The 23,920-nt window shown below is 40.2% G+C and overlaps 1 protein-coding gene across 5 annotated transcripts in view; it reads left to right on the plus strand.

Annotated features, from left to right (window-relative positions):
- IQSEC2 (IQ motif and Sec7 domain ArfGEF 2) overlaps positions 1-23,920 on the plus strand; it is a 575,830-nt gene that overhangs the window by 481,760 nt on the left and 70,150 nt on the right. For all 5 annotated transcript variants that reach the window (XM_044060579.1, XM_044060614.1, XM_044060605.1 and 2 more), the window contains exon 12: positions 15,282-15,455. In XM_044060579.1, coding sequence (XP_043916514.1) covers positions 15,282-15,455 — 174 coding nt within the window. The remainder of the gene's footprint in view (positions 1-15,281; positions 15,456-23,920) is intronic.

Below are 23,920 nucleotides of genomic sequence, written 5' to 3' on the forward strand. Positions count from 1 at the left end.
TGCTTGTACAATATAATTCTGGGCGACAGTAGGATGCTGCTCAGGGCTAGAGTCATACCTGCCTGGGCCACATAATCCAAGAGCTCCACCATGTCTCTTTTCATGTAGTCCAGGGAGGTGCATCTCAGGTCATTCACACCCACATGGACAATGACAGAGTCATACTTGTACTTGTTGTCAAGTGACCTGCGTGCATGTGTTATGTGTCAGTTTCTGGCACTTTATTCAATCTAGTGAGTGGGACATCAGTGTGCCTCACTATCGAGTCACCTATGATTAATGTATTGGGCAAGCTGTTTTGCCTTAGAGGCTTAGGTTGGGGGGCACACTGTGTAGGTGAGCTATGTGTCTTGTGATTTGTTCTGTGGATGTCGAGTGCATTTCTGATTTGGAGATCTCTGCTGTTTGGATAGATTTCTGTTCAGAGCCTCCATAAAGGTGGGTGTGTGGTTTGTGATTTATGTGAGAGCTGTGAATGGTGGGTGTTCTGGAGGGCTATGTGTTCCATGTGGTGTGGTGCAGGTGTTAACCTTCTCCTCTTGACCAGCTATTCCGGTCTTGGCTGGAGAGTACATGTCTTCTAGTTTGGATATATAAGTGCATCTTTCACAAGTCTGAGTGTTGGGAGGTAAGAGGAGAGTGTTGTCTGTGTACATGAGGCAGTTGTTGCATAGGTTCATAGGTTCATACTAGGCTATCTGCCCGAGGGCATTTACAAGCCTAGCCCATAGTTTTGTGGCTTACGCCACCCCTTTAGTATGGGGAACTATACCCATTATTTTGCTGTGCCTCTGTTGAGCAGTGACACTGAGGTAATCCCTGGGGTATATCTGCGATCTCCCATCCATTGGTCAAGATTTCTCTTGAACAAGGCCAGCGAGGTGCTCTGCCTCACATATACCGGGATTTTATTCCACAGCATAGGGAGTCTTTGGGTGATGAATCTATCCCTCCAGCACGTCCTATTAATAGCCGTGTCGAGGTTTAAGTCTCCCGCCCTTGTGGCTCTGACGGATCTAGATTTTTGAGGTGAAGCATATTCATCAAATCTGGGTTTGACATGGCCTTGTATGTTAGGCAAAGGTCACCTCTGAGCAAGCGGTGGCGACTGAATAGAGCTGGAGTTCTTTCAGTCGGGCAGCATAGGACAGATGTTTGAGACCCTTTATCCTTTTGGTGAGGAACTTTTGTGGCCTCTCCAGCTGCTGCAAGTGTCGGGTCAGATACATTCCGAATGGGGCATTGTACTCAATCATTGGTCTGATGAGTGATGAGTATAGGGAGACTATGACCTCCCTTGATCTAGATGAGAATCCCTTCATGATAAGGTGGGCAATGTAGAAGGTCTTCCTAACTACTTTAGCTACATGGGTGTCGAATGACAGACTACTATCAACCTGGGTCCCCAGGTCCCTGATAACTTCTTCTGTGCTCAGTGGATTGCCACCTATTTGGTAGCTAGGGGTAACCTTGTTTTTCCCGAAGGGTATGACTATGCATTTTTGGCATTTAACTTTAGGCCATGGCTCTGGCACCAGTTATCCGTTTCTGTGAGACCCTTCTGAAGGATATCTGTGTCAGATGTGTTTTCTACTATGGCCCAGTTTGCAGTCATCTGCAAACTTTGTCAGCCATAACCCTCCTGTGTTTGCTTGTACTTGGAAAAGTAGATGCCAAACAAGAGTGGGCCCAGGACTGAGCCCTGTGGTACACCACTTGTGACAGGCTTTGAGTCTGACATGGCGCCAGCAACTCTGACCCTGTGGGTTCTGTCACTCAGCCAGTTTGCAACCCATCTTGTGATGTATGGGTTAACATTTAAGCTGATGAGTTTTTCAATGATACCCGAGTGGGGTATTGTATCGAAGGCCTTCGCCAGATCGAGGTAGGCTGTATGGACTGCCTTTCCCTCATCAATGGCTTTGGTGACTGTTTCAAAAAGTCAACCAAGTTTAGAAGGCATGATCTGCCTTTGACAAAGCCAAACTGGGATGGATCCAAAGTCTGCAAATTCCCTATGTCTTTATTTATGAGGTCCATTATGATCCTCTCCATGGCTTTGCAGATAAGGCTTGTCAAGCTAATGGGCGGTAATTTCAGGGTCGGTGGAAGCACCGCCTTTGTGAAGTGGGACCACAGTTGCAGTGCGCCACTCCTGGCGTATCCAGAGGTAAGACTATGATTAAACAGCTGTCCTAGCTGTGGGTTTAATTCCTCGTTGAGTTCGTGGAGCACACAGCTGGGGACACCATCAGGTCCCATGGATGCTGTGTGTTTTCCTTTGGAGAGAGCAGTTCTCACTTGGGCATTGGAGATGTTTGGGGGGCTGCAATCACTTGGTATAGATATCTCTCCTTTTGGGGGGAGAAGAAGTTTGCACTGAACCTGTCAGCCAGTATGTTGGCAATGTCTGTAGGATCAGTAATCTTCACATCATTTTGAACTAGTTCTGAGCATATCTGGGAGTTTCCTCCCAGGTTTCTAACATAGCTAAAGAAGGCCTTATGATTGTATTTTGAGTCTTTAGCTATTTTCTCTCAAAATTTGCTTTGGATGATTTTATGAGAGCTCTTAGTTTTTTACTTATAGTGATCAAGGGTGTCTTACCTTTTAAGGATTTTGCTCTATCTTGTAGTAGCTTCCTCCTTTTGTTGTAGAGTTTGTTTATGGCTGGGGTCCACCAGACTGGACGCTTGCCTTTGGAACAAAGAGTCTTTGTTTTGCTTGGGATTGCCTTATCCATGCAGTCCTGCAGGTGCTGGTAGAAGGCATTTGTAAGTGATTCAGCGGCTTGAGTACTGTTTTCCGCCAGCTCGGGGGCCTTAAAGGAGACCACACTAGTCTTTAGAAGTGTGAAGTCGGCTTTCGAGAAGTTCTTTACTGTGGTCTTTTTTATTTCAGGTGGGGGTGGGATGAGGACCTGCAGCGAGATTAGTTTGTGATCTGATCTCACCAGTGAGTGGTATACTTCCGGTGTTGAACATTGTGCTCCCATGTTCATGATGATGAGATCAAGTATGTTTTCTCCTCTTGTGGGGATGGTGACTAGTTGTTCCATGGCATTTGAGTTTATGAATTCCAGGAACTTTTGGGCTAGGGTGTTTGGGCTTGAGTAGTGTTCCCAGTCTATATTAGGGTAATTGAAGTCACCTAGTATGATGGTGTTTGGTGATACATTTATCCCCTCTAGTGTTTTCAGGAAGGCCATGTGAGGTTCCTGAGTTTGTGAGGGTGGCCTGTAACATGCTACAATTTGCAGAGCAGTCTTGCCTATGGTTAATTGCACCTGGATGGTCTCCGATGCATCGTGCGCTGCCACCAGTCTTGAGGTGTGGGTGTCTTTGATGAATATGGATACCCCCCCCTCCTTTCTTGGTATTGTCCGGATTTTGGGGCCGGAACGCATGATAAGAGGTAAAACCTGATAGTGCTGGGGTGCTCTCAGGAGCCTTGAACCAGGTTTCTGTCACTGCACAGACATCGATGTTCTCCATACTGAGAAGGGCCTCGAGTGTGTGCATTTTGAGATTTAGACTTCTGGCATTGAGCAGCATTAGTTTTTTTCCTTTTTTGTGTTCTAGGGTGGTAGGTTTAGAATTTTAGCCTTGCCTAAAAAAGGCACTATGGGGGTGGCAAGAGCCTTTGCCAATATCCGGAATCCCAGGGGTGACAGGTGCAAGCCGTCCCTTGCGAAGCAGCGTGGCTTGTCCAGCATGTCATCCCAGGCAGACAGACATTGGATCCCCTTTGAATGACACCAGAGTTTAAGCCAATTGTTAAAGCTGATCATCTTATCTCTGTATTGTGGCATCATTCTTGGTGAAGGTAGGATACTGCTCAAGGTCAGGGTCATACCTGCCTGGGCTACATAATCAGAGAGCTCCTCAATGTCTCTTTTCATGTAGTCCAAGGAGGTACGTCTCAGGTCGTTTACACCAGCGTGGACAATGACTGAGTCGTATTTGTACCTGCTGTTGAGAGACCTGAGTGCTTGCGTTATGTGGCGGATTCTAGCGCCCGACAGGCAGCTTACTGTGACCTTCTCCTTACTCAGTCTGGTGGCGGGCGTCAGTGTGTCTGACTATGGAGTCACCAATGACTAGTGTGTCTGGCATTGTGTTTGGCCTTAAGGGCAGTGACTGTTTGACACTCTGACTGTGAGGTCTATGTGTTGCAGGTGTTGTGTTCTGAGGTGGTGGTTGTTTGGGTGTCTGCTTTGGTGGCCTCTGCTGTTTTGGTAGATTTTTGATCAGAGCCGAAAGTATGTCTTTGTGTGTTTATGTGTATGATTTGAGGTTGTGATGGTACTATGTGAGACTGGGTCTATAGTGTGTGTGGTAACCTTCTCCTCCTGACTGGTCTTGCCAGTCCTATGTTGAGAGAGCTCAGCCTCCAGTTTGGCCGTATAGTTGCATCTCTCGCATGTATTTGTGTTTTGTGGGAGGAGGAGAGGGTTGTCTGTGTACATGAGGCAATTGTAACATTGCCTCAATATTCCCAGGTTCACCAGCTGAGCAGGAGAGGACACTAGCAACTGATCCCTCGACATGCTAGAAGGGCTAGACAAAAAAACTTTAAAAGAGATTCCGGGGGGATGTGGGTGACCGAGAAATGGGGGTTTGCCTTTTTGGGGTGCTATCTATAAGAGTGCCGTATCAAGGTAATAAGTACTGTAGGAGCAAGTGCTAGGTTTAACAGATAGAGAAAAGTCTACTTGGAGTCAAGTAGAGATGATCTTTTAGGTATTAGAGAAAGTGCTAGTAACAGGGATGCTTAAAGGTAAGATTGAAAAGAATGCACTCTGCAGTGTGCACTAGAGAAGTTAGATATGAAAGTAGGTAACTTGAGTTTTACCTGTTTAAAAAGTTAAGGTTTAGTGGAGAGTTACTATTTTTAAAACAGCAAGATGGACTGAAAGGGGTGGTTACTTTTGTATTTTGGTACTATGAAATACTGTAGGATGGCCAATAAATTTAAATAATTGAAGGGGTGGGATTTCAAAAGTGATGGTTTTGTGATTACTCACATAAGCCAGTGAAAGTAGAGAGAAATGAGATATATGGTCAGATTAACATAAGAGGCGGGCAACTAGAAAGACAGTGGTATTTAACAAGACAACTTAAATAGGTGGGAGGGCAGGGAAAAATTCTGCCTGACTCAGAACAGAGAGAGTTGTGGTCTCTTTTGAAGTTTTAATATGCTGTTAAAACAGAATGCAAGCAAAACACAAGATAAAGAAAACAAACTACAGTATTCAAAATATAGAAAGGCAATACAGAAATACAAAAAATAACAGAAAACTAACCTTTCCTTCACAGCAAAGTGTAGCAGAGTCTGGATGAGCCTCAAAATGCCAAAGTTCACCAGGTTAATAGGAGAAAGCACATGGAACTGACCTTTAGACATGCCAGGAGGGATGGTCATTATTAATAAGTACTGGAGCTGTTTCTTTATAGGAAGTTTATTGCTGTTAGCACTTTTGTGTGCTACAATAATTGCTACAAGAAGCCAGATGAAGTGCTAGGCGAATAAGCTAGTTAAATGCAAGAAAGAAAAGAACTATCAAGATCTAAGGGAAAAACTAAACAGCATACTTTCTGGCACTGGTAATAGTTTACCCTAGCTTAGTAGCGCTGCACGGCATGCAAACCCGTGCAAACATGGGCTTTTAAAGTAGAAAGTTGAAAGGGAGCTAGAAACCACTCCTCTTGTGGTAGATAGACTACCTAGTACTTACCACTCCCACTGATAAGCTGAGAGGCTTCCCTCTAACATAGAAAGGTGTGGGGAACTCAGAAACTACAATGCAGTCCTGAATACAGCAAATCTGTATCTGGACTACTCTAGTAACAGGAAAGGTGGGAAAACAAACTAGAACTTTTTTTTTTTAATATAACAGTAGCAAATGAGCAAACTGATGTAAACAAATTAGCCAATTAAGCAATAAAAAAGCTCAAAACTGAGCCCTGTACCAGCAGTCTTCAATCAGACACGTTCTAGCTGCACACTTCTGTCACTAGGGTGCAGGGGAACCTTTTCCAAAAAAGATGGCCTGGATTAGTGCTCAAGTTATACAAACAAAGCTAGATTCAGCAGGTCTGAATCTAGTCCATGCTACAGCAAACAAGGCTCACCAATTTTAGAAAGAAACAGTTCAAATAAGCAGGCACAATAAGCCTTTAACCAGAAATTCCCAGCTCAGAAGGGCAGAATCTACACTCTCCTCCCACAAGAGTGCAGACCACAAATCTTCTTAATGTAAAATAACTGGCCTGAAGCCCAAGTGCTTAAACCAGAAGTAATACACTTTTAGAATAACAGGCACTAAGCCTTCAATCAGCAACTCCCAACTAATGTAATGTAAGCTACCTGTCCTGCCATAAGAGTACGGACCACAAACCTTCTTAATGTAAAACAGGTCTGAAGCCCAAGTGCTTAAACCAAAAGGCTTAGAATAGCAGTTACAATTTAATCAGACTACTAACAAGCAGTGATAAATGCAGCAGAATAAATGCAATTGAGTACTTTTAAGTATAGGCAGCTAAAGCAAAATAAAGTAATAAAGTAGAAAGAAACACAAATACAGTACAAGCAGATGAATAAAGTGCAATTTTTTAAAATATAACAGTAGCAAATGAGCAAACTGATTTAAACAAATTAACCAAATAACCAATAAAAAGCTAAAAACTAAGCCTCGTTCCAGCAGTCTTCAATCAGACAAGTTCTAACAGAGCACTCCTGCCACTAGGGTGCAGGGGAACTTTCTCCAAAAAAAGATGGCCTGGATTAGTGCTCACATTATACAAAGCTAGATTCAGCAGGTCTGAATCTAGTCTATGCCACAGAAAAGAAGGCACACCAATTTCAGAAAGAAACAGTTCAAATAAGCAGGCACAATAAGCCTTTAACCAGAAATTCGCAGCTCAGAAGGGCAGAATTTAGCCTCTCCTCCCACAAGAGTGCAGACCACAAACCTTTTTAATGAAAAATAACTGAACTGAAGCCCAAGTACTTAAACCAGGACTAAGACACTTTTAGAATAACAGACACTAAGCCTTCAATCAGCAACTCACAACTTAGCAGGATGTAAGCTACAATAAGCCTTTAACCAGAAATTCCCATCTCAGAAGGGCAGAATCTAGCCTCTCCACCCACAAGAGTGCAGACCACAAACGTTCCTAATATAAAAACAACTGGCCTGAAGCCAAAGTGCTTAAAACAAAAGGCTTAGAATAACAGTTACAATTTAATCAGGCTACTAACAAACAGTAATAAATGCAGCAGAATAAATGCAATTGAGTAATTTTAAGAACAGTCAGCAAAAGCATAATAAAGTAATAAAGTAGGAAGAAACACAAATGCAGTAAAAGGAGATGAATAAAGTGCATGTTTTAATATATAACAGTAGCAAATGAGCAAACTGATTTAAACACATTACCCAATTAACTACTAACAAAGCTCAAAACTGAGCCCTGTTCCAGCAGTCTTCAATCAGACAAGTTCTAACTGCACACTCCTGCCACTAGGGTGCAGGGGAACCTTCTCCAAAAAATGATGGCCTGGATTACTGCTCAAGTTATACAAACAAAGCTAGATTCAGCTGGTTTGAATGTAGTCTATGCTACAGAAAACAAGGCACACCAATTTCAGAAAGAAACAGTTCAAATAAGCAGACGCAATAATAAGCCTTTAACCAGAAATTCCCAGCTCAGAAATTCCCAGCTCAGAAATTCCCAGCTCAGAAGGGCAGAATCTAGCCTCTCCTCCCACAAGAGTGCAGACCACAAACCTTCTTAATGTAAAATAACTGGCCTGAAGCCCAAGTGCTTAAACCAGAACTAATACACTTTTAGAATAACAGACACTGAGCCTTCAATCAGCAACTCCCAACTTAGAAGGATGTAAACTACCTGTCCTGCCACAAGAGTGCAGACCACAAACCTTCATAATGTAAAACAACTGGCCTGTAAACCAAAAGGCTTAGCATAACAGTTACAATTTAATCAGGCTACTAACAAGTAGTAATAAATGCAACAGAATAAATGCAATTGAGTATTTTTAAGAACAGGTAGCAAGAGCAAAATAAAGTAGAAAGAAACACAAATACAATAAAAGCAGATGAATGAAGTGCAATTTATTTTTTGGTTAAGTGGGAAGGGATGAAACACGATCATTTAAGGTTGATAAACTAAGGGGTGGACCTTCCCAAATGATCTCTCTCTACTCAGTAGAATAAGCTGACGAGATGGGAGTGGGAGGAGTGTCCAAAATGAAATTTAAAGTAGAAATGGGCAACTCAAAAGCCACCAAACTCTTAAAACTCCAACAAAACAGAAAACTTAAAACAAAACAAATGTAATACTAGAATAAGATACAAAATAAAAGTGATCAAACCTTAAACCGCTTCAAATCAAAATGAAATGCAGAGATGAGTGATACTCCGAGCAATGCAGCCCTTAACTTGAAGCATGTACAGTTCAAGCTTTTAAATGCTGTACTTCCACATGTATCTACTTGCTGGCTATGGTCACTTAATTCTGAGAGCCTCCTCCCCCAGAAGCTAACAGAATTACTCCATGTGCTAGAGTCTGTTTACAGCTAACTACCTAAGAGATGAACGAATCTATATTGGCTATTCAGTCATCTCCCTGTTTGACTGTTGTCAGCCTCACGTTTACTACTTGTACCTGCATCCTGGTCACTAGTGTCATACTCAAGGTGTTATCCCTCTGTGCCACAGATCCAGCTGACAACGTGAGTTGCTATCCCAGTAAACACTAACTTTACCACTATGCTGACAGATTGATCTTCAATTCTGGTGCTGCTGGTGTTGTCACCAAGTTTAATAAGGAGTGTTTCCATACTTCCCAGCTGACATATCCCATGGTCAGAGGCAGGTGTCAAATACAGGTTCTAAAATTCATCCTGTATGGTCGGTAGACATTAGTATTTCTTACTGTTGCCCTACAAAGTAATTACCTGCTTACAGCCAACAAGGTGTGTGGCAAAACACCTCCAGTAAACTCCTTTATCTAACGTTCGTTCATATATCAATACTTACTGTCAGCTTTTGGGACACCATTGCATTAGCATTTTTTATTGCTTTTAAGTATGTAATAATTATCCTTTCCAAGCCAGACATACTGTGCTTGTTTGAACTTGGGTGTCACCACCATTTTCCTTGGTCAGTAAATTAAATTTTATCCTTATTACATTTTGTGCAATCAGAGATCACATCAAGCATAGTTTAATGTACTGGAATGCCACAGTTTCTGAAATGTGGGCAGAAGCTATGTAATTGGTGTCCACTTCTTGTCCAGTGTAGTTCTGACCATACCTCTCAACCTGGAAACATCAAAAATCTGGACAAAGGCCCATGAAAAAGTGGTACAAATCAGTACGCTGATTAACATAAAATTTGCATACATAATTATGTAACCCTGCCCACTCCATTGGAATTGTGGGCATACCTTTCAACCTGGAAACTTCAAAAATCTGGACAAAAGACCATGAAAAGTAGGTACAAATGGCCAAAAAACTTTTAAACACAAATTGAGGAACAGACAAAATATTAAATACACAATATAACCAGTCTCTCAGCCATTAAAAACAAAGTCAAAAACTTTCCGCTGGCCATAAAAACCTTCCCTACCTGAACTATGGGATACCAGGCCCGTGATCTCATGCTAACTTATTTTGTGAAGGCAAATCTAGCTATCATAAAATTACAACACTGGCTGCCCTTTTATTGTATTAAGGTCGTCTACAAGGGATCTGCAGGCTTGTTATGCAAAGGTAAAAAAGTAAGAGCACTACAAATATTTGTTATGGTTTTATTTTTCTGAGAGGACATAAAGTAATATGTTTTTTCCTCAAAGGACTAGTAAACTAATAATTTTTACCCAACTGACATTTTCTCAGACACTTTATACAGTAACAGAACCCTTTTTAGGCACTGCCCAGGCCACAAGGTGAAAACAAACTACAAGTTAGTGTACAGAATGACAGTAAAACATGTTTACAGCAAGCATTTCACATCAACAAAAATGTAACAGAATTACAAAATTTTAGCTACAAATCCAAATTAGTATCCTATTCTACAAAATAATATATAGCATACCATGCAAGCTGTGTTGCAATGTTCCAAACTGAGTAAGGGAGTACAAATAAATAATTCTCTGCACAAACTAAAAGTCGACACAACTACAAGTGTAAGGTACATAGGTACATGTGCTACCTTTCAACAGCATCTCTCCATACAACTTTTCTACAAACACACAAGCCAGCTTATAAATAGATGATTTTATACCGTAGTGTACTACCACAGACACATATAATTTTGCACTGATATATTTAATAACCCTGGTTTGAACACTCCTCTTATTCCAAGCCTGACTTATCCTGATATTCTAATTTGTTGCTATCCCTTAAGCCTCCCAAGCATTTCATTACTGTCGGAGCTCCAACCTTAGTGGGCTAAGATTAAACTCAGTGATCTTGCTGACAGGTGTCTAAAGTCATTTTATGATTGCTGGCCTGCCTATTCCCAAGAAAGATTTGAGTACTCCTTAATCAGTTCTGGCTGTAACATAGAGACGTAGGTGATCCTAACACAAATAGTGCAACTTTCGAAAGGGACAATTACCAAGTTCGGAGAGAGATATGTTGATGCTCCTCACTCCTTCTAAGCTGTGATTATGTCACAGTCAATACTAGGACATGGTGATAAAAGGACTACTAGCATGCCCTGCAGATGCCTACATAAATTATTTTGCAATACGGGTATACACATGAGTTTCAGGCATTCTTAGAATATCCAAAAAACAAAACTTCTCGATCCATCGTGGCAATGTCTATGACAAATCACCGTGAAGAAATAATGAAAAGAGACACTTTTAATAAATATAGCAAGCATAAAAATAGTGAGCACTTTTGCGGTAAGAAAACCACTTCATCAGACCAATCAAAAGGACTAGTAGAACTAACTATAAACCAATGAACTTATGTAATGACAAATCAGCCAATCAGTTTCCACAAAAAATCACATGCATAGCACTCATTCAGAAAAAAATAGTCTGTTTGCTGTATTTATTAAAAGTGTATGTTTTTATTATTTCTTCACAGCGCTTTATTTAAATATCACATTACCTAACTGGGACTTTCCATAGATAATAAGTAAAAATCAAAAAAACAAAACTTCTCTATCCACCACAGCATTGTCTATAAGACACTGTCTTTGGTTGATTGAGAAGTTTTGTTTTTTTGAATTTTTACTTATTTACTACTTGGTTCTTTACCAGCATATTGTTTCTTGCATTCTTAGAATATGATGTGGGGGTTGCAGTTTCATTTTTATTGCCTGGATTGGCGAGAGTTTCATTCTAATTGTCTGTCGTGTGGAGCATTCAACAGTATACAGTAACAGTATAAGTATAATAACCTGAAAGTGCTGTCATCATGTACTTTGCATGTAGAAACCAAATCCACCCTAAGTGCGTCGCTTGCACGAGTTTGTTTCCAAGACTGCCCCAACTGGATATAAAGGACAGAGTTTCAGTGTTATTTCAGCCATATCCTCAACCTACTTGCACAAGAAGTAATTGGAGGGCATTATTGCATTTAAGAGAATGGCTTGGAGTTCTACAGCTTGATGAGATAATGGGATTATGTGCGGTCACAAACTGTATTGTTGGAATTTGTTGTCACTAAGAGGGTTTTATTGTTGGAACTTAGGGTCCTGATGCTTGTACAAGGTTGCATTTCATAAAGAGGGACATTTAGCTGGGCTGTATATTAGGTTGCAGACAGTTAGTAGTTGAGGTATGATACGTCTTTTAGATGTGTACATTGATGTGCTGCTAACTGTGACACTCTAAAAGTGAATTTTGCTGCTTTGTGGTACAATAAGTTTGGTTTTGTTCATGATTTTAAGGTTAATATTGTTAAAGTTCAGTAACGCATATAGGAAAGAAAAATACTAAATAATATCTAGTTTGTGTTACTTCATGTTTGCTGTTTGGGAAGTTATTTCCTTATTTAGCTTTGTTCAAGAAGAACGGGTTTATAAAACAGGCTTTATGAAGTGTGATTACACTGTGTGTGTGTGTGTGTGTGTGTGTGTGTGTGTGTGTGTGTGTGTGTGTGTGTGTGTGTGTGTGTGTGTGTGTGTGTGTGTGCATGCGTGTGCGTGCGTGCGTGTGTGTGTGTGTGTGTGTGTGTGTGTGTGTGTGTGTGTGTTTGTCTGTGCATGTGTGGAGAGACTGCTGAAGTTGTCAGTGGTTCTGCACCCTAGGTTGACCCAGAATGAGCATCATAAACAGGGAAAATGCTAAAATGCACTGAACAGGGTTGTGCTTGTGTCCCTCATACTACATAAGAAATCGGGAATTGAGTGGGGCCCTCGGGAATTCGTGGCACCCTATTATTTTGTCCTCAGAACCGGTAAATTCTGAGGAATGCGGTACAGTTGAGAGGTATGGTTCTGACACTAACCTTCTGAGATCTAGTAAGCAGAATTACTCCATCAAGGTTATGCTTACTTTAATACCTTTCGCAGTGATTTTAAGAAATATTTTAGTGAGCAGAGCACATTTGCTGCTTGTGTTGGCAGACTGCGTTGTCATGGCTATGTTGTAGTAGCTCTGTCTTTATACATCCACATGCACATCTACTCTCTCACACCTTGATCTAAATAAGACAAAGATTAGTCACACGGGAAGTTAGCTAGATAAACCTATTGTAGGTGAAATATGCATGCTTGTGGATATTTACTCATTGCAGAGTAAGAATCTTGATTTTGTTTTACCACTGCCTGTCCTGGCTGATGTAGAAATGTATCCATGATCAGGCTGTCTGAGACTGGGCTGAGGAAATGCCAAGGGCTGCTACCATTGTGGGGCTGACCCCAGGATAGGAGTGGAGAACCAGCAGTCTGTGGTGGAGAATCCATGCGTAAGTGCAATGTGGTGCCGCAGTATGATGCTACACTTGATTACTTCAGCATGGTTACATGTTTAAGTAAAAACCCCATCCCATCACTGTACTGCTGCCATATCACATGCATTTACCAGCCATGCATGATAATCCTTGGTCTTGTTACCTCTCCACTGGGGCTGTTACAAGTTCTATGAAAGCCATACTATGGAGCAGCAGTGGTACTTCAAAAATTGAAGGTCAAAATTCATTAGGATCTGGTGAACAAAAATAAATATATAGGTTTAACAATAGTTGTGGTTTTGATACAAGTTAGATGCCTGACAGCAATTAACCGACATAAAAAAATCAACACCTTAAAGTTAGTGATAGGAAACTAGTGTCACAGTACCTAAATTATCTTTTATTATACTTTTTGTCCTGCAGGTTACTTGCCTTAACTTATCAAGCCACAAACTTATGATAGTGGTACAAACATATAAAGCTCTGACTACAGGCCAGGCAACCTGAGTTTGAATAGCAGCTCTAGCACTTGGGAAAGTGCAGAACTGATGCCCATTGTACATCCCAGCCATGGACTTTCACAAGGGCATGTGGAAAAAGTAAACATCTTGAACAATCCCCAATGCCTGCCTACAAGATGTCCCCTTCTGGCCTAACCTTGCCATCAGTGTTGGGGTTGGTTCAGAGGAGGCTGAAGACTGGCAGGCAGCAGGGGCAAAGAGACCAAAACAAGGTTATGAGACCATCGATCTCCACTCTTCCCATTTATTTCCTTTAGTGGGGGAGTGAGTAAGTAGAAAAACAGAGAGAGAGAGAGATGGGCAGTGTCTCCAGTCCATCAAACTGTGAGCGGGATGGTATTTTTAGTTATGACCTTCTCCCTTTCCGTTTATGTTTCAAGTGTGTTATGGTAGCTGCAGCCTTGTGCTGCCACACACATATACAACATACTTCTCAACCTAAAAAGTTGGACATCTAATTAGCGTAATATTTAAATACTAAATAACACATAACTCTTCCTGCTCCCAGTAGGAATGTGGGATACTACTCAGAAACGCATTTAAAAACCAGATCTTGACAAAAGTGATGGAAAAATACAAGCACATTATCAAAGGCACAGTGTAAAATCTGTAGACTTTAATGGACTGCTTTAGTTCAGAAAAAGGGGGATGTTAGATGCGTGTCCTTTTTCATTGTAATATTGTTGCCACTAGTATTGTGGTCATGTCGTATGGTTTTCTGGTACTAGACAGCTTTAAAAATCGTGTGACAATGGGGATTCAGAAAATGAAGGGTAAATCAAGCCTGAAAATAAGGACATATCTCCTAATATAGGGACATCCTAAATCAGGCCTGACAATAGGAATATTCCTTCAAAATAGGGATGGTTGAGAGCTCTGATACACATGTCCACACCTTCATTTTACCTCTTTTTTAACCTGTGCTGGTGAACCTGTACTATGTCAGACTTGCAGGTTGGACATTTCATACTGTCGCCCTAGCAAAGGTGAGTCAGTCATTTTCTTTTCACTTCCTCGTCATCTTTGTTAGACCTCCAGCATCTGGGCTGTTAGTCAAATATGGGTCATGAGTATCACAAATGGTAACTTTTTTTGTGTGTCAACAGGCAAGCATACCAGAATTATTATTATGACTATAACGTGGTAGTAAAATACACCCAACAACCCAAATAAATAAGTTAATTATAAATTACTGATGATGACAGTGTTGGTTAACTGCTGCTAGTAATTTTGTTTGGCTAAAGCTAAAGGTGCCCAATGAAAAGCATTCCAAACAGGACATTACTGCTCACTTTGCATGGACCCTAGCCATTTTAGTCCCTCAGACTCGTTTTACCTTCCAGACAAATACTGTTGACTTAAAGATACTTTGGAATATATTTTCTTATCAGCCTTACTCTTGTGAATCAACATTTTGGTCTGTTGTAACACTGTATCACTGTGGATTGTGGAACATCTCACCGTAGGAGCCAGAAGAGACAGAATAATTCCACATTCATCTTTTGTTATCCAGGTGAGAGGGGAGAATAGAACAACTTCTAATAGCATATCATCTCTGTTTCTCCAGTTACCAGTTAAGACTGCAGATTCTGTCCAGGAGCTCTATATTCTGTTTTACCTTCCATGGTAGAGACAGATGGGTAGGATTAGTCTTAGTGAGGGGAGATGTGGAGATATGGTGTATGTTGTAGAATACTGGAAGCTGCTTTGCAAGGGAAGCCCAGCCTGCTGAGCTGTGATGGTATTTTGAAAGAGGAAGTCATTAAAGAATAAATGTATACTTCCAGTTACTAAAGGTAGTTTCCCATTTTTGTTTGTTTTTAGCTGAGTTGGAGAAGCAGAAAGGAGTAATGCGCCCCAACATGAATCCATCTACAGGTCTGAAGGATGCTGTCAATGGCACTCTGACAAGGGGCAGTTTAGATGACACCTACACAATGGGAGAGGGGCTGAAACGCAGTGCCCTCAGCAGTTCTCTACGGGATCTCTCGGAAACAGGTACAGTTTGCATAACTTGCTAATTCTGTGGCAGAAGAGGGACAGGGAATGGAGATGTGTCACTGAACCTGTAGCAGCTGCCTTTAGAGTCATAAATATCCATGTAAGATTCTGGTGGTGATTACCTTGTTTTTGCTAAAGCTGAGGAATTGGACAGGTAGACAAACGTATATACTTATGCACATGCATACACACACAAACATACCCACAGGATTTACACTGAATCAGCAATGTAATCCCTACATCAAGATTCAGTACGTTGAGCACAAACCACTAAACAGGCACCCAGCCATTAAAATCTCTAAAAACAGTGTTTCTGCAGGAAGCAAAGACCCCCTCCGTACCCCTACACCCTCATAATCTTTTACATACACAAATTCTGAAATCCCACAACAGTGTGGAAATTGGAATGTCCCCCAAATGCAGTGACAAATTACCTGCAAAACTACTATTAGATGTCATATTCACAAATAACATGTTTTGCCTGCACCCTATACCAGGCAACTTTAAACAAACTAACTTTTAAAATTGCATAACAGAAGAGATAACAGCAAACATTCTTACCATTTCTGTTGCCAGCAGTCAGTGAACAGTAGCTCAGTATAATTTTTCCTGTGTAATCTTCAATTACTAAATCACTAAACTACAGGCTTTGCTGTACATGTGTTCACACACACACATTTATATACGTGTGTTAAAGTATGTATGTGTGTCTCTTTGTATGTGTCTCTCTCTCTCTCTCTCTATATATATATATATACATATATATATATATATATATATATACAGAGAGACACACACACACACACACACACACACACACACACACACACACACACACACACACACACACACACACACACACCAACAAATTCACATTATTTTATAATAAGTGTGCTGGCAATGAGATTTTTTTTGCTTATGTTGTTTGTTTGGTTTTAATTTTCCTTATTTTTCCATATTACATAAGGAATATATAAATGAGCATGAATTTTAATATGAGTAACTTACATTAAAACACAACATAGTAATGTTATGCCTGTATTTCCTCTGGAACAAGCAGCACTGTGGTGCTGGAGAGGCTGGCATCTGTATATTTAGTATGGGGGCAGGCAGAGCTGGATTCACACTACGCAACAGCCTAGGGTCAAATGCTGGCTGGGATCTATGTTCAGCTACCGAATACTAAAATAGGTGAACCTTGAAACATTGAAAGTAAAACAGCAACTTTGAAAAAAAATACATTGAATGGCCATAGTCAGGCAACATTGCACACACAACCAACCGGGGGGGGGGGGGGCTGTGCCCCCACCCCCCAACTATATATATATATATATATATATATATATATATATATATATATATATATATATATATATACCAACTCTGAGATCGCAGTACAGTGGGGAATAGGGCAAATTTAAAAGGTTTCCCTTCACTTACCTTATGCATCATGTTACTTCCTGGTTGTTGGTCAACTTTAGCCATTCAATGTATTTTTTTTTTAAGTTGCCGCTGTTTGATAATTGTCCCTTTCACTATTTTACATTCATTATTTCACAGTTCAAGATTTTTAGTATTTGGTAGCCGAACATAGACTCACTGGCTGTGGGGCCTGGCCAGATGGCATTACTAAACTTTTTTTTTTTTTTAACATTAATATAACACACACAAAATACTGCCTGTTTTGTTTTTTCTCTCCGGCTCTTATTTCCTACTCTACTGTGCCAGCTCCAGTTTTACTAATCCTACTGACGCTTTGAGCCAGTGAGACTGAAACTGACTCACAGAGCAGCTGAGAGACTTCTAGGAATTAGCACGTGGGATTTGAGTACTCGATATTGAACTCAAGATTTGACCCTACAAGTGCACGCACAGTATTGAATAAGAGATTTCACTCTTATTTTATTGATTTATTTTTAATTTATTTTTGCTGTAAACCTTGCAGCAAGTGCTATGGTCCAAATGGGAAGAACTGGATAATTTCAGCATTAGATGCATTAACAAACTGCTGCATTGTGAATTAGCTTGTGCCTGAGAGAGGATTTCTCTTTTTTTTGTAAGTGCGACAGTACAAACAGAGGGTGTGTGTGTGTGTGTGTGTGTGTGTGTGTGTGTGTGTGTGTGTGTGTGTGTGTGTATGTTTGTGTGTGTGCGTGCACCCGCATGTGGCTTTGCTGCAGTGTCAATTAGGTGCGAATAGACGCTCTGTAAGTCTACTGAGTTTACATTCTTCCAGAGTCTGTTGGAAGGTCATCAATTCACATTCACTTCTGGGCAAGTAACACATCATTTCTACTGTTTGCCTCTTGCATTTGCTCACTGACATATTTACATGATCACTTAGAATTCTGGGAATCCTTATTAAAATATAAAGTTGGCTCAAGAAGAAATAATTACCTTTGACTTTGAGGCACAGTGTACTCTATTACTGGTATGTCCTTATTTTTTTTACCAAGACATTATTTATTTATATATACAGACTCATGTGTATGTCTCAGTTGTGGTAAAAAGTGCTGTGTTCCTAGAAGTAGCACAGTTGGTGGCAGCTTGTTTTAAACCCTTATTGTGTTAGTCTAGTGTTTATTTTAAGACATGTTTTGGTTATAAGCTTAGACTGTTGGTTCTTTTTAAAGTGTATTGCTAATGTTAGGAATCATCTTATACGAAGAATTGCTTTTCCTGTTGCACTCTTCATGAGACAATAACAAGTGATTTTGCAAAATTTGCAAAAATCTAAGATTATAGCATGCTGTTTGACTTTTTAGTTTTACTGTGTACTCAGTTTTTCTTTATAATCACAACCATACAATGATGCCATGATAGGCACTAAATAAATATTTACATACAACTGCAAATCATTACAGATAATTAAAACAACTCACTACTTTAGAGGAGCTGCATCTTATTGACATTGTGGTTTCACTACTGCATCAATATGTGTTAATTTTCAATGTGAGGTGTTCTGTCTGCAGGAACTAGTTGGGAATTTGCTTTTCTAAGAAGAAAGAAACTAATTCTGTTGTATTTAACATGGAAATACAGTAGTTTATATATTAATTTAGGTAGTGAGGCATTGTAGGTTCACTCTTTCATGATGTCATGGCAGGGCTTTTCAGCTCTGAGAAAAACTTTCAGGGGCCATCCTTGCTAAAAAAATAAAATGCAAAAACAACACATTTTTGCTTCAAAAACTGTAAACTTTGGAATTAAAGTAAGCTGGTTATGTCCATCTCCAAATGTTTATTGCCTGTCTATAATTTTGCAGAACATCTCTAATTTTGTCTCATATTCATGCCCTTCTATTTTCTAGACACTTTGTGAACACCCTTGGTGCAGTGGATAGTTCAAAGGGCAAGGCAGAGAACTGATGATGTGATCTAGGCACACAGAAATTTAAGGCATGCTTAAAGTCTGGATTAAAAGGAATGTGATGATAAACATTTTTTTTAAATTTATGGTTACTAGGATGCTTGAATGAGGAAGAAGAGGTGACATATTGTGAAGTGAAAACATTTTAAACATGGGCACTAGAATAAACATGTTTAGGAAAGAAAAATCCATAACTAGTCCCCAAGAATTTTCTTTCTTTGGCACTACAAACATTTTTGAATAAAAACCTTTTTCCACCTGGGAAGCAGGAACTGGTTCTATCACTCCCTGAGACATCATGTGATGAAAGACAGGTAGAAAAAAAGAGTCTGGTCTAGTGAATGAGGGATTACCCCCTAGAAAGGAAGAATTTCCTACCCCTTCCACTTGTAACCTCGATGAATGATCTTCAGAAACCATTTGTCTGAAACTATCTGTTGTCAAAGAGAAAAGTGTATATTCAGGATTTCTGAAAGGGAAAGGGGCTGCCAGGGTGGGAATGGGGACTAGCTCCCATAAATAGTCATTTGACTTGTTGGACTGTCCTTAGATTTTGGGGTGGCCCTGAATTCTTTTTGGAACCCCCTAGCCATTTCTTCTTAAACGTCTGTTTACCTGCATTTTCTTGAGACTATTTATTTTGTTTTTTTGCTAAAACTGGATGAGGGTTACAGAATCCCTTAGAAAATTTTGAAAAGGAGGGCAGAAAAATATTAAGAGATTCCCTGGATCGTCTTACCCTCTCATAATACTTTTTGATCACCTCTGCAGCAGAGGGGCCAACATCTAAGTCTCTCTCCAAAGAAGAATTCAGAATCTCATTTTTAACATAATCTGAAGGCTTTGAGAACACAGTCAGGCAAACCACCACAACACAGTACTAGTGGCTAAACCCTTTAAGAAGCATCAAGTGACTTGTACAGTAGAATAAGCTAAATTATGTAAAGCAGATATTTCTCACAAGAGGAAATTGCAGACAAAACATCCCTCATACTTTCACAATTACTGAAGAGAATCCTTTGGCTTCATAAAGTAAGACAGCTCAAGTTAATGAACACAGACACAAGGGGGTGTCAGTCTTTTCTTCCATCACTCAACATCAGAAATAATTAAGTGTGTTAAAAAATGTATGTAAACTGAATGAGGGAAAGGTTTTAAACTTTGTACCTTTTACACAGAAAGCAGCAGTAGTAACCCACTACACTAACTGATCCATTAGTGTATCTGTTTTTTTTTTGTTTGTTTTACAGAATAAGTAGTATAAAGCTGTAATGTCGAGCATTATCCAGTGCTTGCAACAGTCTGTGAGTCACACAGGACAGTTGGGGGAGGCTTCAGTACAAAGTCAGGAGTAACACTAGATGACATAAGGGACATTACTTAAACTATTACTGGGACTCACTTGGAAAGTTAATAGTGCAACAGCTGTAGCACCAGTATGTAGTCTACACACACTAAATGTCTAATGTCTGTCATTACTGACTGACTGCCAGGATCCATGATTAAATAGGGCAGGAGCAAAGAAGAGACATGGAGGACATTCTAATAACTTAAGGACAGGTAAAAAGTATGTGGTGTTTCAATGTGTGTGGGTTTGTGAATGAATGAAAGGAAGCCCCAGTGCCAACAAGGTACATGAGCTGCCAATGTTAAAATACCACAGGAAAGTGCTGATTTGCTCTTGCTGTAGTTAATGGTGATTCAAAGACATGCAAATTAGCTGATAATGAGGTCTTTCCTCATTGCAGCTAATTTGTTTCTGAGTCATATTTCTCAGCATCATGGAAACAGACACTTTTTAATGCAGCTCTTAGCATGGGCAGTGGGGTTCATTATGAATCCTTGGATAAGTGTATACAGTGAAAACATCTAGCACTTACAGAATATATATAAAAACAAAATTAATTTTGCAAATCATTAATCATTACAACCTCTGTTTTTAATGGAAGGGTACATTATCATATCAGATGATAGGTTAAGACTGAATCAGAAGGTAAGCATTACACTTGAAAGGGCTGTACCATTCTGCAGCTTTTTTAATGAGTAAATGACAAAAAAATGTATAAATGTCTCCTGCAGGTGAATAATAGAGAACAGTGTGGCTCCCATGCTGTAAAATGATCAAGGTTTCCATTGTTCCATTACTTCTCTATAGAAAGGGTGTTGACAGGAATAAAATGGTTTGTTAAAGAAAGCAGACAGCCTAGGGAATCCATACTTAAATTGATCAATGTATGGCAGATATATTTAACAACAGGTTAGAGGCAATACTGTCTGTACCTTTATAAAATATAGTTTTACCATTCATTAAAATTGTTATTGTCGGAAAAAATCATCAAACCCACATTCATTTTTTGGATACTTAACTAGTATACATTAGCCATTCTTTTATGTGTTGTGTGTTAATGACTGAAAGTTGTTGTTGTCTTTCAGCTTTTCCCGGTTAGGGGTCGCCACAGCGGAACTCCGGTCCGCTAATGATTGGCAGTAGATTTTCACGAACGCCGAGGTGCCAGTTCAATGTTCAAACTTCAGCGAAGGCATGCCCATTTACGCATGTCTTTCGAACGCCCACCCAACTGCAGGGAGGACATGCACACTCCACACAGAAGGCAATGACAGAAAGTAATTTTAGTAGATATGTTCAGTTAAATGCAGTTGGCTGAGTGTGATTCAATAAACAAACAGGGGTTTCAACCCCTAACTTTATCCTAATCTCCCTTACTTTCACAACCTAGTCAAAGCTTACTTTAACTTCTTAGGTTATGACATACAGCCATGGAAACAGTGAAATTAATTCACCTGTCTAGATGCAAGAACTGCTGAGGCACAAAAAATGTGGAGGTATACAATAAAAGTCTGTAGAAAACCTTCACTGCTTCTTGTGCTAATTCCTTTTATATAGACATCTGAGTTTTGTATGTGAATGTACTGTACTTTGGCTAATTGTATGCACTTACCACATATCCCTTCATTGCCATTATAAAGTTTTCACAGCAATTACTTATGTCATATGAGAGTGCAGTGTCAGATTCATTAACTAGTCAAAGTAGACAAAAATATTATTCTGCAGTAATGCTAGATACCGGAACAGTTCTCTTTGTGGGACTGTATCTGTAGTGCTGCAAAAGCTCTGCCCTTTCTGAATATGTTTACAGAAAACTGAACCAGACATCAAGTTGTAGCTAAAAAAAGTCTCTTGTGGATGAGTCCACTACCCTAATAAACAAACCAAATAAATAAAAAGATATATATATATAAACATACACAAATAATCTGTATTACAAACCATTATTTCAGTTACACCCTGCAATTTTCTTAGTCCACGCAGCATATTTTTAGTCTTACAGTAGATATTTCTCCTAAATAATTGTACATATGACTTTGAGTTAAATGTGTTAGCCAAATCATCTTCTCACAATCCCCCTCACCAAAACTAGACACTAAAACATCTGACACTCAGAAAAAAAGAAGTTAAAACAAGTACAAATACGACTCTGTCATTGTCCATGTTGGAGTGAATGACTTGAGACGTACCTCCCTTGATTACATAAAAAGAGACATGGAAGAGCGCTCGGATCATGTGGCCCAGGCAGGTATGACCCTAGCCCTGAGTAGCATCCTGCCTTCGCCCAGAATGATACCGCAGTATAAGGACAAAATGACTGACTTCAACAATTGGCTAAGCTTCTGGTGTCATTCCAGTATCTGTTTGCCTGGGAAGACATGATCAACAAACCACAATGCTTTGCCAGAGATGGTCTGCACCTGTCAGCCCTGGGATTCAGGTTACTGGCTAAAGCTCTTGTCACCCCTATAGTGCCTTTTTAGGCAAGGTTCAAAGGACAAAACCACCACCGTAACAGATACAAGTATGCAAAATCTGAAGGTAATGCTACTTGATGCTAGAAGTCTAAACCTCAAAATGCACTCTCGAGGCACTCCTAAAAATGGAGAACATCGATATCTATGCAGTAACTGAGACTTGGTTCAAGGCTCCAGAGAGCACCCCTGCAATACCAGGCTACAACTCTTACCACACTTTTCAGCCACAAAACCAAGACCGAAACACTAAAGGTGGAGGACTGTCCATATTCACCAAGGATATTCACACCTCCAGGCTAGTTGCCCAACACAATGCATCTGAAATTCTCCAGGTGCAACTAACACTAGGTAAGACTGCAATCCAAATTGTAGCTTGCTACACATCTCCTGCCATGCCCCAAGATTCTCACTACACCTTTCTAAACATACTGGAAAATATTAAGATACAACCAAACACACTAATACTGGGTGATTTCAACTACCCTGCCATTAACTGGGAAAACTACTCGGTTACCAACTCCTTTTCCCAACGGTTCTTGGAATTCATAAATTCCAGCGCCCTGGATCAACTAACCCATTGTCCCACCAGGGGCTCCAATATCCTAGACCTGGTCATTACCAACATGGGAGATAGATGCTCCACACCAGTGGTCACCCCCTCATTGGACAGGTCTGACCATAAGCAAGTCACCCGTGACATCCACATCCCACCCCCTAGTAAGGAAACCTCCTTAAAAAACGTCTCCAAAGCCAACTTCATGCTACTGAAGTCAGAAGTGACAAACTTCATGACACCCATGCAGACAGGATCTGAAAGTTTGACTGCAGAATCTTACACTAAGGCACTGTATGAGCACATCCACTCGTGCATGAATCCCAAATAGAACCAAGGTGCTCTCCTCACAAAAAAAGGAAGCCATTCTGGTGGTCCCCTGCTATAAACAAACTATACAACAGAAGGAAGAAACTGTTGCAGAAAAGAGGAAAATCCCAGGATGCAAAAAACTCCCTCACCAGCCTCAGTAAGAAGCTGAGATCCCTCATAAAATCCTCAAAAGCTAGTTACGAAAATAAAATTGCCAAAGATTCCAAAGACAGCCACAAGGCATTGTATAGTTATGTCAAGAATCTAAATGTCAATGCTCAGATCTGCTCTGAGCTTCAACAGAATAGCATTAAATATACTGATCCCAAGGATATTGCCAATATCCTAGCAGATCGATTTAGTGCCAACTTCACCCCCCTCTCACCCCCTAAAGGACCCATCT

The sequence above is a fragment of the Protopterus annectens genome, chromosome 1.part0, assembly GCF_019279795.1.
Source record: "Protopterus annectens isolate FY-2018-M chromosome 1.part0, PAN1.0, whole genome shotgun sequence".
Lineage (NCBI taxonomy): Eukaryota > Metazoa > Chordata > Ceratodontiformes > Protopteridae > Protopterus > Protopterus annectens.